The sequence below is a fragment of the Lepidochelys kempii genome, chromosome 3 (assembly GCF_965140285.1).
Source record: "Lepidochelys kempii isolate rLepKem1 chromosome 3, rLepKem1.hap1, whole genome shotgun sequence".
NCBI lineage: Eukaryota > Metazoa > Chordata > Testudines > Cheloniidae > Lepidochelys > Lepidochelys kempii.
The window spans coordinates 18738006-18757746 of record NC_136382.1 but is presented as its reverse complement, the minus strand read 5'-3'; the positions used below and the strand labels follow the sequence as shown (position 1 = coordinate 18757746).

Here is a 19741-nt window from a genome sequence, read left to right as displayed (position 1 = left end):
TCCATAAAGTAGAGCTAATGACACCTCCCTACTCACAGGGTGTTTTGAGATGTAACTTTTGTCTGTGCCACTCCAAACCCCTCAAATTAAAGTGCTTCTCTTGGTGCCAGGGTATGAAATACTGCATTTATTACAGGTGTCAACTCCACCTTTACACGATCCGCTGTTAAAAGAGGTACAAGGAAGATTTCTTGAGGGTGGGCTTATCCAGCAATGTGAGACAGGTACTTAATATCATCCCTATTCTTCAATTCGCGGAAGCGTTTCACACACTGACGAGAGCCATTCTGGCTAGCAGTAGTGCTGCTGTTCACATTCGGTATTGTTCAACTCCCCACAGGAAGAATATACTCAGCCAAAGAAATGAACGACCTATATAAGGCAAAGTTGCCATTGCTTCCTTTAGGCCGGCAAACGATGGATGCCGCTGAGTGGCTGAAAATACCCCCAGGATACATAGAAAGTGAGATTCATCAGAGGAAGAGGTAAAGTCCAACAAATCTGCTGAGTGACAATAAAAGAACCCCCAGCCCTGTCTGGTCATAGAGCAAAGTACTTGGAAGGGCAAATTCAGGTGGTTTTACTGGAGGAGTCTGCTTATTTCTGTATGTTTTGTGTGAATTTAGTGCTGGTGAAAGGGGCTGGATTGCCTCCTGGAGAAGTAAGGGGTGTGTGAATCTACATAACAAGTGTGGCGTGGGAACAGCAGGGTTCTCCATATGGCCCCACCTGGCAGCGCTGAACCAGAGATGGGTTATGCTGAGTCATTTCTTACATTGCTCTGGGCCAGGCCTGGAGGCCAACCCTACAATTTAGCCTCTTCAGGATAGCGGAGGATGCACAGTCAGATGAGGATTTCATCTGGATGTGTCTGAAAGCTCTTAAAAGAACTAGAGTTTTGCTGCTGTGACTAGCGTCAGGCCTCCGTGAGCAAAGCAAAGCGTCTGATTTACAGCTGCTCACTCAGCTTGTTTTACATTTGATCATTATGTTGACAGTTTTGAGGTTTTTGCTTCTGGCACCCCCCATCCCCAACCATGCATTGTCCCTTGTGTCCCCAGTGAGGGTATCCTGCACTAACAGACTACATCACAGAGCCAGGAGGCTTTAAGAATATATCACAGGCACTCTAGGAAAAGCATCAGTTACGCTTAAAATGCCATAAGCGGGGAGATGGTTTAAAGTTCAGCTGATAAGTGTCTTTGTAGTGAAAGATGCAAAACAAAGAGAATTATTACAGTTCAACTATAATCCGTTGAAAACTTTGTAATGGGTGCACGTGCTGGCCAAAGCAAATAATGCTAACCCTGAGCGGGAGGAGGTGTGGAACCTGGGTGTCCTCTAGGATTCTAGCTCAGGCTGCAGAAGGGTGTTGAGATACTAGGAGGTGGATGCCAACTTCATCATGCCACAGTTTAGTGCTCCCAGTCTGTGGGCTGGGAATCAGTACAGAGTCTTCCATGGGCTGGCAGAGCATGGGAGGAGCCTTGTGCTGGAGAAGGGAGTGGATCAGCACAGCTGCTGAGATATGTGGAAAAGGAAGTTTTTAGGAAGGGTTCTGACTCAGTTCTTGAAGCTCCCTCTTGGTGCTGGTTCACCACAGGCCTCTTAAGGAAAGACCTGCCCCTTATGTGCAATGATAGCAAAGCTGAACCAAGTGAGAGGTTTTATTCCTGGTCTCTGTGTGGGTCTGCATGGGCAACCTTTAGGACAATGGCTTCCCCCACCCTCTTTGGGCTGGAGCCCCTCCCTGTGTGACACTCTCATGTAGGCTCAGCCCTTGCTGCATCTCACTTGATTGGTTTCTGCGCTGTTTGCTTTCCACTCCTCACTTTTTCTGCCTTCTCCCCAGTTCTCTGCCACCCATCCCTTCTTCCCTCCTCACTTCCTTTGATTTAGGGATAGTGTCACCTTCCTCTGGCCATAGAGACTTGGGTACTGGGCTGGGCAGCACAGCACTTCTCCCATCAGTTCACGCTCTCGGTCCTATGGGCTGTTACTGTACCTACGCCTTATTCCAGCATCCTGTTTAGAAAGAATGTGTGGGTAGTGGCAGGTTCATTCACTGTATCCAATTTTCCTGTTAAGAGAACATTTACCAGAATGACTCAGTGCAGTAAATAGCTGGAGCAGAAGCACTGTTGATCTGGAGCACAAAGCACTGTTGATTTGGAGCAATCATTTGTATGTGACAAAATGTTAATGGCTGTTACCAATCTGATTTCTGTTAAAGGCGAAGTGTGAAGAGAAACCATAATGCTGGCACCATGGACTTCAAGGCCTGGGCTGACCGCACGTGTCCTCCCACCCTTTGGAAAGAGGAGATGTATATCTACTAGAAAGTTAGATTTGGGATGTGTGCCCAGGAACTTCTGCAAAGGAACTGACCACTTGCCAGTTATCTTGATGAAATGCAATAAAACCGTGTTGCTAACCATTCCTTTCTGAAGTGCCAATTGCATAACAGTACAGAACCCAAAAAAATGCAAAATACTCTGCGCTACGTGGATTTCCAGCCCCAGTAACCATACTGTACAGACGAAAAATCTGAGAAAGGTAAAATGGCAGGAGCTTCATTTTAAAATGTCACTGCATAGAGACAGATGACAATGCTAAAACACTGAAGTTTATTGCAATGCTGTGAAACGTTTGCATTGAAAAGAGAAATAAATCACCAACATTTTCCCTACCTTCCCAGCCATTATATAGCCTGTCTTTTTAACAATCCCAGAGACTGCCTAACTACACAGACAACAAGCAAGACAGGAAAAAACATTTCTAGAATCTGCACATTACTACATAAGGTGGTCTGTTACGACTCCTGGTCTGATTTACTTCAGATATCAAAATGTGCAGTGAAAACGTGTTAGGGAAAGCAGGTCCCTGGGTTGTCCTTTTCATGACCTTGAAGGAGATCAACATTCACTTACTAGTTCCAGATCTTGTTTATTTTTCAGAAGGCCAGAACTCTGAGGATGGGGCACCTTGAGAACCTCAAAAACAAATCCCCTGTCTGAATAACGAGCAACTCAAAGTGCCCCTGGCCAGCCATCCTCAGTTTGATGGGGGACAGGTAACTGTAGCTTCTGTAGTAGTTAAACAACATTCTCAAGGAACTGTTTGAACTGGTATTTACTTCACTGTTAAAACTTTGTAAGTGAAAACAAACATATGCGTCTGAAGTATAAAATAAAGTTTGCTTACTAATATCACGCCACTTTTGAAAGACTTTCTGCTGGACACTTATAAGGTGCACAAACTGAGATGACTTTTAGCAACAAATGGTCCTAGAAAGATTGAGTTATCCACCACCAGGCATGGAAATAGAAGGCACATATTTCTGGAAGACCAGTACTTACAATTCCAGCTGTATTCACTTCTGCCAATATTCTACAAATTGAATAGTTTCAAAACCTTTAAAATATTGGGCCATTACCCCTGTCTCACTAGGGGTAGGCTGCAATTAAATACAAAATGCAAAGGTTTGGCAATCACACCTTATTTTCTCACAACAAAATGCTGTCCCCTTAAGATGTATAAAACAAACATGATTCCCATCAATTAGATAGACACAATCTCTCAAAAGCTGCCAAGATTTTTTTTTTATTATTTAGGACTAGAAAAATTGAACCACAGAAAACTGTTAAAACTTAAGTCTGACTTAAAAACTTAGGTCTGACTTAAGTCCAGCAAAGAAAGGGTATTCAGGCTGGTAATCAGGTTTGAAACTCTGTTAGGCATTATTAGGTATTGTAGCACCTGTGGGATACAAATTCATTCATTGTCTGGAATTGAATGCAATGCTTAAAGGTCCACAAGGCAAATTCAGGATGCAATAACATGGTTACTATTTGTCAAACACTTTGAAAAACAAACCCCCTTTTACCAGTCCTGATTTTCATGTGGGGAGGAAGATTTTGCTTGCAACAAATTTCAGTTCTACAAACCCCTACTGGACTAGCAGTTCCCATGGCAAACAAAATTTACATTTTAATAGTCTTTCCTTGAATTTAGTCCTTGTAAGTTACTTTCCATTATTTCCCATTCACCTGTACAATAAAATATATTTTTTTAAAATCAATATGCATCAGTAAATATATGTAGACAAATTACATTAATAAACTTATATTTTTCACTCTGTATGTACATGTTGGCAATGACAAAGCATTAAGATACACATCCCACGGAGATCTGCAAAACCAAGTAATTTTACACAAATAATTTAGGAAAATTAAAAGTTGAAAAATATTCTTCCACATTATTGTAGGTCACACACAGTATTTAAAATAAATCATTTTTTCTACTTACTCTTTTTAACCACATTGTCTCTGCCAGAAGTGATTAATACAACCGAACCAGAAAGAAAAATCAAGTTGCAATTTCTTATTCAGTGCAGAACTGTTTCAAGTAAAGAACTGCATTTGATTTTTTTTTTTTTTATAGAACATACAGCATTTTAGAGCCTCCGCAAATGCGAAGGCTTCAGCATTTAATCCCTATAATTAACACCCTGAGAAGGGAATATTCCAGTGGATATCACTTTTCAGATTTCAAATGGAATGATTCTAGCCTTCAACTAAACCATTCCTCAGTCTATACTAAGTGGTAACATTATATATACATACATTTTGATGCCAAAATACTATTTAATACTTTTTATGGCCCTGAAAACAGAAACATTGGCATCTGAACACAACAAAAATGTCGATATTAATAATAAAAAAAAGGCACTGAGCTACAGTATCTTATATACAGTAAATTTTGCATTTGCATAGATCACCAGCAATTTAAGACTCAGCAAAGAAATCATATACAACGGATAATTAGGAAGAGTGATGATGCAACAGGAATTCTTGCTCAGTAACTGGCTTGGAGCGATGAATGAGTTGTAAAATGCTTTCAGCTCTGGTGGAGGTGGCCAAGCTGTCAGCTTTGTCTTTTAAAATAAAAATATTTTCTTAAAGGAGTGTTTTCTGCTCAAAGAGCTGCAAATCAAAGCGGACCCAAACCTCCCCGGTTGGAACCTCATGCAGCAGTAAACGTTTAGTTGCAGGTCCCTTGCTCTCCTGTTCTGTTCTGATTTTTGCTACTGGAACTTCAGTACGACCCAAGAAATCTGTTGAACAAATGTAAGTGAACAGCATTAGCTATAAATCTTAGATTAGAAAACCTGAGCAAACAAGGCAAGCACTAACATTAGACAAGCATTTAGAATGGCTTAATAGCTCTATGTAATATAAAGAGAAATGGACACCTATCACAGATGTCAGAGCTGAGAAGGACTTCTTGGATCATCATCTAGTGCTCAAGAGTTTCTCAAAGTGCCTAGTGCACTTTCCTTGGAATCCCCTAGCCATGACTACTTCCCATAGTAGACTAGATTAGTTTAGATTACCTCATGTTCTGGGAGCCCCTAAGCCTAGGACTGCCAGAAGCTGGGACTGGAAAACAGGGTATGGATCACTTGATAATTGCCCTGTTCTGTTCAATCCCTCTGATGTATCTGGCACTGGCCACTGTTGGAGACAGAATATTGAGCTAGATGGACCATTGGTCTGACCCAATATGGCCATTCTTACGTTCTTATGTTAGGCAATTCAGTTGTTCCCATTACTGTTAATGTATTTATCATATAAAGCTTGAATTTTTATGGGTGTAGTAACTCCCAGTCATAGGAAGTAAGAGAACGATACTAAAGAGTAACACCTCAGCAAGCACAAGCCTACTGCTCAGCCAGTATAACCATCCTGCACAACTTAGAAGATGAAAGGGACTTTTTGCTAGATAAGAGTTCTAGAAGCACAGAGCTAAAAAATATTAGAAGTGATACTTTCCACTTATGTCTTTGATCTAAGGATCTCAAAATGCTTCACAAACATCAGTTCATTTCTAATACCATCCCTTTCAAATACAAATATTCTCATTTTACAAATGGAGACAGAAGCTAAGTGACTTACCCTAGTTTTCACAATGAATCAGTTGCCGTGCCAAGAAGAAAACCAAGGGGTTTAACTGCCTTAACTCAGCCACTTTTAATTAGATTTATGTATTTTATTCTCTCCATGAGGAATGATGATTCTGAACAACAGTCCTACAGGTGTGTTTACAAGGATACAGCTTTCATCCTGACAATCTCATGCATACTGCTATAGTACACAGTAGTACCGCATGTATAAAAATAAGGTTCTACCTTGAAATGTCACTGGGAGGTCCCCTGTTTATTGTGAGTTAATGATTTCCATATCAAATGTGCTCAGCTTACAGGTAAAAAAAATGGTTTTTGTAACTGCCAGGTCTGCCAATGTAACCTGGGATCTGAGACTCAAGCTGACTTCTTTCCCATGCATCACAACCAGCAATGAAGGGAACACATTCTGCCTTCAGTGACACTTCTGCAGCCCCATTTTCCTCCAGGGACTTAGACAGGTGTAACAGACTGAAAAGAAACACTTCTGTTGCTGATGGACAAGACCGAATAGAATCCAGCTTGATCACCCAGAGTTGTGTTGACTTTGCAGGGCTAACATACCTACTGAGTAAGAAAGTGTCTTTTTCTCAGAGTGGGACCACATGTTAAGCCCTTGTGGCTATTTGGGAGGAAAACATGCAGCACAATCAAAATGATCAGAGAATTCTCCATGTCCTGAAAATATGTTTATACCTACCATCAGGTGAGAACTGATCCCGGTCAAACATGGTGATACACAGCACATCCTGATAAAGGTCCTTAATAAAGAACTGACAATTGAAGTTCCACTTAGGGTTCAAAGTGTCCTGCAGCGTCCTGGTTGAATAGCTCTGCGATCCCATGCTGATTTCACAATACGGATTGCTTTTCCCTAAGCATAGGACAAATGGTGAAATGCTTTTCCCTAAGCAGATCTAGTACTGAAGAGTCTTTATTAATAGGAACACACAAAAGAGCCAGACCACAGCCAAGGCGCTCTCACGTTTCTCTTGTTCTTCATCTTATTCTTCAAAGTAAAAGTCTTCCTCAGAGGCTGGATTTACACAAATGTACAGCCCAATACAAAAACCTCTCACCTATTGTGACTGCTCTTTGAAGGTGCATTCTGCGCTGCCATCCCAAAAGCTTGGATTAGGCAACAACTTATTCACTAGTACAGCAGAAAGATGTCACCCCATTGCATCCCTGAGAGCCACCCCTGTCACTGAAATCTGCACTTTTGCCTGACTCAATGAACTCTTAACCCGCCTCTCTGAATGTACTAGCCTTCCACCCCTAAATTATTACCATTAGGTTTACAGGCTTTCAGCTCTGTAGCTTCAATCACATGTACCATCAAGCGTCCTATCCCTGAGCTCTTCTGTGAGCGTGCTGGAAAAGAAAATCAGAATTAATAAACAGCTTGACAGTACAAATAAAACTGGCAACAATATTACTTTAATTTGTCCCATTTGGAACAAGTGATGTAGTCAGTTGATATGTAGAGACCCCTTCTATTAATACACGAGTTACACACTCAGCCATGCAATAGCACCTACACTCCCAGTCAAGAGTTAATCATTTGGAAGAGGGACATTAGCTCAACCACCTTGGAAGCTGCTTCCTCAAGAGAAGACTCTGAAATCCTTCCAGGCACACGAGAGCACTGCACCCTTTTAGGCCAGTGCCCACATTTTGTACCTTGATAAGCTTTTTCCCGTTTCTTCTTCTCAGTTTCAATATACTGCTCTGATGCTCCTTTGATCTTCTGGACCCAGGCCGTCCTGTGAAAATTAATCCCTGCAGAGTCACTTTGGAGCCAAGAATCTTGCTTGTTATTCCAGCAACACTTAATAAATCTCACGGTCTTTAATTCAAGTCACATTTTTTTGTTCCCTTCTTTTGAGATGAGCTGATCTGAGGTCTCCTTGACCACAAGGATCCCACCATCATCTATTCATTTGATGTAAAATTATGGCTAACTGTAAATGGATACATCCAGGAACAAAGACTGTAGCCAGTCCTTACAGGACGGGGGCTCTGTCCTGGGAAGCAGCGACTCTGAAAAAGATTTAGGGGTTGTAGCAGATAATCAGCTGAACATGACCTCCCAGTGTGACATGGCCAAAAAAGCTCATGTGATCCTGAGATGCATAAACAGGAATCTCAAGCACAAGTAGAGAGGTTATTTTACCTCTGTATTTGGCACTGGTGCGACTGCTGCTGGAATAGTGGTGCCCACAATTCAAGAAGGATGTTGATAAATTGGAAGGGGTTCAGAGAAGAGCCATGAGAACAATTATGAGACTGGAGAACCTGCTTCATAGTGATATACCAGTTAGATTGAGCTCTTGGAGTCTAACAAAGCGAAGGTTAGACTGTGCTCCCTCCTTTATGGGCTTTGTGAAGGTGCCTCTGTGGCCATCTTTGGAGTAAGGGGACCTAGCAAAGGCTTGGTCCATTGCCCCCAACTACCATGGGAAATCGTCAGAAAAATGGTCTCTTGCCTACCCGACACAGCCCAGAGCAGTGGCATCAGCCCTCTCCTTAGCTGGTATGTGTGCTCTGGTACTGGTATGTGGGGTGTGTAGAGATGAGTGGCGTGAATCTCATGGAGGCTGAGAATTTTGCAATCGGTTTTATGGAGAACAATGTTTTTAGTGTAATTTAAACCTTCTCCAAAGGGTCTCAGTTTTATGCAATATGTTGGTCTAGACAAAGAGAAGCCTGTGCTAATTATGCATCAGGAAAAGGACATGACCTAAAAATTAGACTGGCACATGTGGGTAGCCTATACATGGGATATTACACACAAAACCACTATGTTAAAAAAACGTTATTAAGATTGCAAAGTCAAGCACTCAAGAGTTAGGAAATGCCACAGTTAGGGTTGCTTGTGCACCCTTAGGTCAGTCCCCTTGTTTGTCTACTCTACATTATGATACGGTCTTTAACTTTTTGATCACATACTACTTTTTCCTCAGGACCTCTAACTTTTGAGTGGTTGACATTGCATCCTTAACAATTTTCTTTTAACATTATTTTTGTGTTTAATTTCCTAGGTTTTGAAAAAAGCAAACTGAAAAAAATGAATTCCATTAGCTGGCATCATATTGATACATGGGTCATCAGTAGGGTTGAAACCTTTAGATCCATCACACACGCCTCTTCCACTTCAGCTAATGGCGTTACGGATAGCAGTAATAAGTTGTCATCCTCTGTGTGGAACAGCACTAGAGGGAATTGGACACACACTGCCAGTGGGTTACACAGATATTTGCTGACAGCAGAGATATGGTGAGATTCAGGGATTTTGGGTTCCATTCCAGGCTCTAGAAGGGAGTGTGCTCTTGTGGGCACAGATTCTTCTACCTACTCTGCAAAGCTTGACCCCTTCTGTCCCATCCCCCCTCAAACCTGTCTGTTAGAGGGCAACCCCAGCCTAGATCATGCTCCTGTAGCAGACCACCTCAGTTTCCCTTCTTCAGAGTCCCCACTAACTCCACACCAGGGTCTCTTGCCTCAAGAATACCCCTCCTAGTGGCTAGTTTATTACAAAACATTGATTGCACAAACAATCCAAAACGTAGGTCCCAAAACATAGTTCATGTAGCACCACAGTGCAAGTGGTCTATCAAATACACCTCATCCATTGACCTAACAAATACCATATCCCAGTGTCTTCTGCCACACCCAGACTCTGTCCATCCTCTTCTGTCCCTCAGCCAGGACAGACACCCCAGCCCTTCCAACTGGAGTGCAACCCTCCTCTTCCCAGAGCAAACCCCACAGCCTTTCTGGTGGGAGATCATCCTCACCAGGGAAGCACCCCTTACTCCCCCTGGCTCTCTCACTGTTTCCCCAGCTCCAGCTCTCCAGGTAAGGAGATGCCAGCGGATAAGTGACTTTGCTGCTCCTCTGCCTTCAGCCCTCTCTGGCCCTCAGCTTCGGCTCTCCAGCTTAGACATCAGGAGGCACCTCCCTCTGCTGCTGTGACTTTCAGTCCCTTTCAGCCCTCTGGATCTGGGAAGTCAGCCAGCGAACCCCTCTTGCTGCTCTCCTGCCTTCTCCCAGAAACCAACTACTGGTTCCTTCAGGGTCCTCTCAATAATCCTGGTATTTGTCAACTCTCACCTGCCCCTTTTCCTGGCTGATTCCTGCTGTCTCTGCCTCCAACTTACTAAATCTTCTCCCCATAGAGCAAAGGTGACCTTATTTAAGCCCAGTTAGGAGACAGCTAATACATCACACTTCCTCTTAAATGGTCAGTGTCACTCCGTGACTCTGTCCTTGTCCCAGTCCTGTCTTTTCTCCACCCTTAGATCCTTGTCCCAGTCTCATTCTCCTTCCTTCCTGAGTCCCAGTCTCACTCCTGAGGCTTCTGATCCCTGTCCGAGTCTTCTGACCCAGCCAGTCCTCCTCATCCAACCTCAGTCCTCCTCCCTCCAGCTTCTTGTTCCAGTCTCTTTGCCAAGTGAAAATGCTTCCCCATTATGAACTGCTAGCTCATATTAAATACTCAGTGGGATCATGGAACAAGCCGATTATCCTTTGAGACACCAGCCTTCCAGCAGACAAAAATGTAGCTAAGAAGAGCTGATGGCTTATTACAAAGACCCCCCCTCCTACACCAGCTTGTAACTCCACTGACTTCAAAGCAGTTCATCCTGATTTAGACTAGTATGATGAGGGCAAAACAGGCTCTCTCTGTGTACTTGCAGGTGAGAAAATTATTTACAAGTCCACTGTGTGTTCTGAGTCCAGAAGGAAACCCCCTGAATTGACAGACAAATCTTTACAGACTTGGTAGGGAGCCAGCTCTTGGCTGAACGCTCACCATGGATCTTATCTAACACCCAGTGAGTCAACAGAAAGTTTCCCCATGCCTTCAGCTTGTCCATGTGTGTCTGAAGTGAGTTCTGCACGGTGTAAGCACTCCCACATTAGTGTACAGAGGAGTAATCTGGTAGAAGTTCTGCTGCCCTTAAACTGCAACAAGCCACTGGAGTGTCTGGCTTAAACACATTTTTCTTCCACCCACCGAGGTCCCAAAAGGCTCAGCATGTCTGGTACTCACCTCTCATTAATATTGTCTGTTTTTAGCGTGTAGACTCTGTCAATGTGGGAGATATGGAAAACTGGATCATCACTCGAAGGGTCGGTTGGCAATTTCACTAGGACTTCATTAAGGAAAAGAGGCTGAAAGACATACAGGAAAGTCAAACTTCGCTGTGGCAAACTCACTGTGATGATAAGCAGAAACAAAACTATGATATTTAAATACATCTTCTTTTGCTAAAGAAAGTGAACACCCCTCTCAGGACACCAGAAAAACAGAGAGATCAATATTTAAAGATTTTAGAAACTCTTTCTAGGACTAAGAGATAAACCAGCAAATACAGGGCTAAAACACACTCTTGGCTACCTAAGAAAACTGCTTTATGAAAAGGAAAGAGCTGTATAAGCAGTGAAACAGCATGGATGAATGCAAGACTGGGAAACAGGAGTTCCTGCTTTTTACTCCCAACTTTATCACAGACTTAGTGTGTGGCTTTGAGCAAACCACTTAACCTCTCAGCATCTTAGGTTTCCTCCATCAGAAAATGAGCGTACTTGCCTACCCCCTTCAGGAGCACTGTGAGCACTCATTGGGAAGCATTCAGGGGTTGGACCCAGAGGCCCACATTTTCAAGTACAGGGGACTAAAGTTAGGCTCACAAGTCAACATTTAGGGTTCTAAACAAGTGGCCTAATTTTCAAAACCACTGAGCACCATGCACCTTGTCCTCAAAAATCAGTGAATGAATGAATATTAATGTGGATTTAAGAGCCTCACCTCAGGTTCCTGTTTCTGACCAGATTGGCCAGAGTACTGTGGAGGTACTTGACTATGAAGCAGAGAGAGGATTTTATAAAATTGATGCAAGGAGGGCTCTCTCTTCAGCATACTCACATTTCCTGAATAGGGGTTGTGTGTCCACTGAGAGAAAATCCCCACATAGTCAACGTTCAGTCCCAATGACTGAAAATTACACCCAATACAGTCGAGACTGTGCAATACTCAGTACAACCGTGAATAATCAAGCAGCACTAGATAATGTATCACCACAGAGAGAGAGAGAGAACAGGATTCCTATTAAGAGATCAAGAACTACTAATTTGCTTTTTAATTCACTCACCATTTTATACATTTTGAACTGAGAGTGGGACTTGGGGCTGAACAGTTTATCTGACCCTGAAGAAACAAACTGCTTGACCATGTAGGTAAGGAGCAGGAAGTCATTGAAGAGGAAGCCATATAGTTCCTTATTGCTCTTTGTTTTATAGAGCTTGCCGCTGTGCAGGAGCTTTCGGGGTCCCAGGCAGTTTGTAATGGAGTTGAAAATCGGTTGCTAAGAGAGATATAATCAATATGTGAGTAGCAGCAGCAGCTGGATATTATGTACATCGTTTTCTGATTGTCTTCGGAGTGATTATTGGTTATGACCCTCAAAATCCTACCTTCTTTGTTTAATGCAGGCAGAATTCTTGTGTATTTCCCCCAGTAGTTTATAGTACATGGGAAAGAATCCTAGCAAGTCTTAAGAGAAGTCAACTTCCCTATAATCTGTAGTGGTTTCAGCCCTATTCTCAACGAAAAACATTAGTTTAGGGCTTTAAGACCACAAATTCAGGAGTCTGACTGGGCTGGTGAGCTGAAACTTTTCCCTAGTGGCTGCCATCTTGTGCTCGAGAATTAAGTTTAAAAATAGTTTCTAGGCTCTTACTGTTGTGAAGAAAAACTTCAAAAATGTGGACAAAGAGTAATACCACATAGGAACATCTGCCTCAGTTTGCTGGCAGCTTAAGCAAAATCTGAAGAGTGGGAAATTGCTTCAGTTAATATTAACTGAAGTTTAATGGTACAAGTTTAAAGCGTCAGCAATTTCACTGCTGCTCAAAGCAGGCAAGAAAGGTGAGGGATAATCATATTATGGATATTCACACAATCTAGTGAGTGGCATCTCCCTTTGAGATCACAAGTGGGTAGAGCTCAGGTGATGTTAGCTGACAGAACATGCTACCACCACTTATTTTTTCCTACCTGGTTTCTGTGTAAATTAACTTTAAAAGGCTCTACATTACACCCCTATCTATGCCAGCCACCCAAGCACTAGCTAAGCCAGTTACCTCAGCAAGTCCTTCACACTGTACATGGGACTGTATCCACTCCAGCCTGTCTGAGTTCTCTTTCTCACGCACGCCTTCATTAACTTGAGAACACAGCTCCTCTGCGCGTTCCAAGGCAAGCTTGAGATTACTGTGATCTGGGTGGTTTTCTGGGGTATTCTCCAGAATCTGGTTGGGATCAGAAGGGAGGAAACAGAAACAGACAGAGATAAAACCCAGGTAAGGATAGGCGCCAGATGTGATACACTTATAAGGAAATCCTTATTACATAACAATGCTTTCTCTGTTTTGCAACCGCAGTTATACTGATACCAAAATCAAATTTAAAATGCTACAAGATTCAGAATTTTACAAACCCAGGATACTCACGCTCTTTATGAGCAGAGGGTAGCGTGTAATTCTCTGCATAGGTTTCAGCAGGAAGCTGGAGAGTGGCATTCCTTTACAGCGAGGGTCAGAGGCTAGTTTCTATGGTGTAATCCAGAGACATTGCATTACTGATCAAGAAATAAAAGTAACTATTTGCATCACTGCACTGAACAGTGCCTAATGGAATGAATCTTCCCAGTTACTGCAAGAAATCCTAGAGCCGATCTAGGTGAAAAATCACAGTGCATTTACATTTAGAACCAATGGCAAAGAATGATAGAACTGTCATTCTACTGAGGGTATGTCTACTCTACACTTCAATTAAAAACCTGCGTCTGGCCCATTCCAGCTGACTCGGGGTCCCAGGGCTTGGGCTAAGGGGCTCTTTAATTGAGGTGTAGATGTTCAGGCTCGGGCTGGAGCCCAGGCTCTAGGACCATGCGAGGTGGGAGGGTCCCAGAACTAGGACTGCAGCCTGAGCCTGAACGTTTACACTGCAATTAAACAGCAGCACAGTCCCCGCCCCATGAGCTCCAGTCAGCTGCCACAAGCCTGCCACTGGTGGTTAATTTCAGTGTAGACAAACCTGAGACATTCTGCCAACATAAGCCAGGAAAGTGAAGTTCCTGTAGTCACCAAAACCCTATAATTTAAAGCTGACTTCGTTTTTATTTTACATAAGGATCCAGGAGAGTTTGTTTAAAAAAAAAAAAAACCTAAACTCTGTGTCAAATGTTTTGGTATTTTCCCCTTCGCTGCTGATTGTCCTTCATCAAAGACAACTCATCAGTAGAGCTGCAGGAGCAGTTCCTTACTCTTCGTTATTTTATGTAATGTTATGCTCTCTGTTAGCCTCATGGTGCATGTCTCACTTTTGTGAAGTCCTTGCACCTATAGTAATCACACAGTCCAAAACAGAACAATCCAGCAACAGCTCATTGATTTTGCCAGTTATACGGGGTGTTTAAAAGCCTTGCAGTCCAAATCAATCAACTCCAACCTCTTTTTTAGCATGAATCGTGAAAAAAAGGCAAACACAAGCACTGTAACTTTGAAGGTGCAGCAACTATGCTGGATTAATGTAAAGCAGTGAAATGGAAAATGGAATAAAACACTCGCAAGCGAACAAGAAGAACACGTTCTACAGCAACTGTCACTGAATGTTAACACTATCCGCATATCAGATTCATAGGAAAGCAGAGGATTTTATCTATGCATGAAGGATTCTGAAGTCCTGGATTTTTCTGGTCAAGTCAACCTTTCGTTGGACAGGCTTTTGAACGTGCCCTGCCATCAAGGGAAAGGAAATCAGGATACAATATGAATAGAATACCTTTAAGAATTCTTTGAACTCTGTTTCTTCATCTGTTTTCCGTTGCAGCAATGCAGCTCCATTGAGCTGGCAACTGCAGAATCTGATATAGGCCTGCATGTGAGAGAGCTCGGCAGCCAGGATGTCCCCCATCATCTGCACCGGCATTTTTTCTCCTCCTGTCTTCTTACGCACACGCAGGGCTCTGCAGAGGAGAGAATTTCACAGTTTGACTCTGTAATGCAGAAGTGGCCTAATCCTGGAGTCTCAGAATTTCCATCTGTCAGACAGGTGGATTCCTGATTCCACTCAATATCATCGAGTTCCTACAGAAAAAAAACCTCCCTTCCAGAACTGTTAGGCCTCAGATGTATCACAAATCTGACTGAATGCTGGCACTGCATGCTGTACTGACAGATTTGAATAACAGATGTAGATTGCTGAGGAAGTGATATCTGAAACAATGGGAATACTCCCTCCCCTTCAAGGCGTTTTTGGACAAACAGTGCAACCACTGGCCTCCACAGACTTATAGACTTTAAGGTCAAAGAACGGACCATCATGATCATCCAGTCCAGGGGTTCTCAAAATATTTTTTGCTGGAATCCCCTTTGAAAATATTTCTGGTTGTGATGACCACTCTCCCCCAAAAAGTGGTGACTTCCCCCACCTCCCGCCATAGCATGTGCTGCGGCTTCTGTGCTGCAGCTGTCGGTGGCACTGCCTTCAGAGCTGGACACCCAGCCAGCAGCTGCCACTCTCAAGACCTTTCTACAACAGTCTGACCTTTTAGGTCCGATGTCCAGTTTGACAAATGCTGATCTAGTCGGATTTAATCCCGCACATGCCTACAGCATCATCCCACCTTATAGTAAATAATTAACAGGTTTGTCATTGCAAAAATTCACTCTCAGAAAACTCTGAAAAACATGTTATATATATATTTTCCTCACATATTCTATATTTCTAAGGCCCTCCGTTAAAAGTTCACCTGCTCCCGTTCTTTGTTCCTTTCCCTCTCATAACCCTTTCTTTGTGACATTATACTTAAATGCTCTGAATTGACATCGCAGGATTATCAAGTGGGAAATAATCAGCAGGAGCAAAAAAAAAAAAAGGAGTACTTGTGGCACCTTAGAGACTAACTTTATTTGAGCATAAGCTTTCGTGAGCTACAGCTCACTTCATCGGATGCATACTGTGGAAAGTGTAGAAGATCTTTTTATACACACAAAGCATGAAAAAATACCTCCCCCCACCCCACTCTCCTGCTGGTAATAGCTTATCTAAAGTGATCACTCTCCTTACAGTGTGTATGATAATCAAGGTGGGCCATTTCCAGCACAAATCCAGGGTTTAACAAGAACGGCTGGCAGGGGGAGCGGGGGGGTAGGAAAAAACAAGGGGAAATAGGTTACCTTTCATAATGACTTAGCCACTCCCAGTCTCTATTCAAGCCTAAGTTAATTGTATCCAATTTGCAAATGAATTCCAATTCAACAGTCTCTCACTGGAGTCTGGATTTGAAGTTTTTTTGTTGTAATATCGCAACTTTCATGTCTGTAATCGCGTGACCAGAGAGATTGAAGTGTTCTCTGACTGGTTTATGAATGTTATAATTCTTGACGTCTGATTTGTGTCCATTTATTCTTTTACGTAGAGACTGTCCAGTTTGACCAATGTCCATGGCAGAGGGGCATTGCTGGCACATGATGGCATATATCACATTGATGGATGTGCAGGTGAACGAGCCTCTGAGGCAGGAGCAGAAACACTGAGGGCCTGTCTACACTTAAAATGCTACAGAGGCACAGCTGCGCTGCTGTAGCGCTTCAGTGTAGACACTACCTACGGTGATAGGAGGGATTCTCCTGTCGGCGCAGGTAATTCACCTGCCCGAGAGGCGGTAGTTAGGTCGATGGAGGACTTCTTCCATTGACCTAGCACCATCCACACGAGAACTTGGGTTGGCATAACTATGCCGCTCAGGGTTGTGGATTTTTCACATCCCTGATTGACGTATTATGCCAACCTAATTTTCTAGTGTCGACCACGCCTTACAAGAAAACCAGTTCCTGCCGAGTGGATTGGGAGAATACATTATCATTTTGGGGAAAGCTTAGACATTAGTGGGCTCTCTTTTAGGAGGCACACATGCTAGCTGTACTCACTTAAGTAACTTTGTATTAGACATTATGAGCTCCTTCCAGTTAACAAAGATCAATCCCATTTCTTCTTCTGTGAGACAGCCTGATTCAGCCATTCGTTTCTGGAAAACCTACAGTCAAAGAACAGACATGTGAGCAACTTCAAACACAGAGAAAGCAGAACATGGCCAGCTGTCTTTTCTTAAATTATTAATGGTCTGAAACTTAATGCACTGATGCATTCAGAACTTTGTGGTATCCACCCATTCATTTCTCCTGAGAATCACTGCAGACACGCAAGCTCTTTAATGGAATTTTTTTCCAGGTCACTTCCTACAGATGCTTCCTGTGTGTTCCTATGGTTGCCCCTTCTTCCAAAGCAGTATTGCATTCTGACACCAGCATCACCTCTTTGCTAAGTGGTAGCAGGTGTCAGGGCCCTGCAGATGGGCTTCACCATGGCAAAAAAAATCAGTGAGGCAGAGTCTGGATATACTCAAACATAACTTATTTTATTTACACATATACAGCCAGTCCCGGAACAGTGACAGTCAACTAGCATGCATGTGAAGACCTTCTTTCAAGAAGCTCAGCCCAACACCAATGCCTGGTTTCCAGAGGGAAACTCTGCCTATCTAGATCTCTCTCGTAAGTACTTATATGGCTCCATATGGTCACACCGGAGGTTTATGGCGGAGCTGGGAACTGAGCCCAGCTCTTCCAGGTCCTAGGCTATCGCCCTAACCACAAACCATCCTTGCTTCAAGAATTTAGTTTAATCAGAGCCCAGACAGGAGAGTATACTCTGCTGGTGCTTGCACAGCTCCTGTCCAAGAACCCACCACTTTTACACAGAACTTTGCATAGCCCAAACTGTCATCACCACAGCATGGCTTCCTAAGACTTAACTTTTGCTCACACACTAAGAAAAAATAATTTGGAAGACTACATGCAGCAGCACCTCCTGGTGACACCTGCCATAATGCTATAATTAGAGAGACTGCCGGGGAGCAAACATTGCTTTCTCATTGTGTAACATTCAGAAGAATTAAAGGATCCTAGATGCAGTACAGCGAGAACTGGTAGGGAAGAAGCACACAGAAGATAGATAAGAATTGGAAAGAACCATTACCCAATGAGAATTTATACCATGCAGCAACAGATTAATTCTACAAGAGATGGAGGAGGGAAAGCAAGTGGATTGGAAGAAAGTAGAGGAAGAAAGCAAAAAGCTCTTGATCTATAAAGCTCTTTGTTGGCTTGAGCCCAATGTACCTTAAGATATCATGTCTCTTTGTGTAGTTGAAATCAACATTTGAATTTACAGTCCTGGAGGGGTTTGTCAGAGGACTGGGGCAGGGCACTGTAAGTAGTTGGCCCTAGACTCTGGAACTTGCTAACGCCTTAGAATGTCAGAGCATGAGCTCACTCTTTGGGGCACACACAACGTCCCAGATAACTCCTGAGGGAAAGAATTAGGAGGATTTCAATATTGCTATTGTGCCATCCTGACCACTGTTTGATATGTACCGGTACTTATACAGTGTATTGTACATGCATCTAGAACCCTAAATGGGTGCAATTTGAAAAATCTGAATAGACAAATTAAAGAAAACCACCACAAAAGAATACTCCCCTACTAAGAGCATTGCCATGGTGAAGGGGCTCAAAGAGGCCCTAACTAGTGATGGGTGAACCTCTAGAGATTCAGAAGTTCAGTTAGAATCATAGAATCATAGAATAACAGAGTTGGAAGGGACCTCTGGAGGCCATCTAGTCCAACCCCCTGCCCAGAGCAGGACCAATCCCAACTAAATCATCCCAGCCAGGGCTTTGTCAAGCCTGACCTTAAAAACTTCTAAGGAAGGGGATTCCACCACCTCCCTAGGTAACGCATTCCAGTGTTTTACCACCCTCCTAGTGAAAAAGTTTTTTCCTAATATCCAACCTAAATCTCCCCCACTGCAACTTGAGACCATTACTCCTTGTCCTGTCATCTGCTATCACTGAGAATAGTCTAGATCCATCCTCTTTGGATCCACCTTTCAGGTAGTTAAAAGCAGCTATCAAATCCCCCCTCATTCTCCTCTTCCGTAGACTAAACAGTCCCAGTTCCCTCAGCCTCTCCTCATAAGTCATGTGTTCCAGACCCCTAATCATTTTTGCTGCCCTTCGCTGGACTCTCTCCAATTTCTCCACATCCTTCTTGTAGTGTGGGGCCCAAAACTGAACACAGTACTCCAGATGAGGCCTCACCAATGTCGAATAGAGGGGAACGATCACGTCCCTCGATCTGCTGGCAATGCCCCTACTTATACATCCCAAAATCCCATTGGCCTTCTTGGCAACAAGGGCACACTGTTGACTCATATCCAGCTTCTCGTCCACTGTCACCCCTAGGTCCTTTTCTGCAGAACTGCTGCCTAGCCATTCGGTCCCTAGTCTGTAGCGGTGCATTGGATTCTTCCATCCTAAGTGCAGGAGTCTGCACTTGTCCTTGTTGAAGCTCATCAGATTTCTTTCGGCCCAATCCTCCAATTTGTCTAGGTCCCTCAGTATCCTATCCCTACCCTCCAGCGTATCTACCACTCCTCCCAGTTTAGTGTCATCCGCAAACTTGCTGAGGGTGCAATCCACACCATCCTCCAGATCATTAATGAAGATATTGAACAAAACCGGCCCCAGGACCGATCCTTGGGGCACTCCACTAGATATCGGCTGCCAACTAGACATGGAGCCATTGATCACTACCCGTTGAGCCCGAAAATCTAGCCAACTTTCTACCCACCTTGTAGT

General features: G+C 43.3%; 2 protein-coding genes across 13 annotated transcripts in view; one reads left to right on the top strand and one right to left on the bottom strand.

Moving 5' to 3' along the window:
- The window catches only part of FAM228B (family with sequence similarity 228 member B), a 28581-nt gene extending 24500 nt beyond the window's left edge, over window positions 1-4081 (top strand). For both annotated transcript variants that reach the window (XM_073335835.1, XM_073335834.2), the window contains 3 exons: window positions 137-224; window positions 341-485; window positions 2234-4081. In XM_073335835.1, coding sequence (XP_073191936.1) covers window positions 137-224; window positions 341-485; window positions 2234-2339 — 339 coding nt within the window. In that variant the 3' untranslated portion in view covers window positions 2340-4081. The remainder of the gene's footprint in view (window positions 1-136; window positions 225-340; window positions 486-2233) is intronic.
- ITSN2 (intersectin 2) overlaps window positions 2605-19741 on the bottom strand; it is a 122055-nt gene continuing 104918 nt past the window's right edge. For 10 of the 11 annotated variants that reach the window (XM_073335823.2, XM_073335822.2, XM_073335827.2 and 7 more), the window contains 10 exons: window positions 16970-17076; window positions 14820-15003; window positions 13487-13585; window positions 13118-13285; window positions 12127-12339; window positions 11025-11146; window positions 7649-7731; window positions 7256-7339; window positions 6666-6839; window positions 2605-5116 (listed from right to left, as the gene is read on the bottom strand). In XM_073335823.2, the coding sequence (XP_073191924.1) occupies window positions 4959-5116; window positions 6666-6839; window positions 7256-7339; window positions 7649-7731; window positions 11025-11146; window positions 12127-12339; window positions 13118-13285; window positions 13487-13585; window positions 14820-15003; window positions 16970-17076 (1392 nt within the window). In that variant the 3' untranslated portion in view covers window positions 2605-4958. Of the gene's footprint in view, window positions 5117-6665; window positions 6840-7255; window positions 7340-7648; window positions 7732-11024; window positions 11147-12126; window positions 12340-13117; window positions 13286-13486; window positions 13586-14819; window positions 15004-16969; window positions 17077-19741 lie in introns of those variants that run through there. The other variant, XM_073335831.2, reaches the window with a different exon arrangement.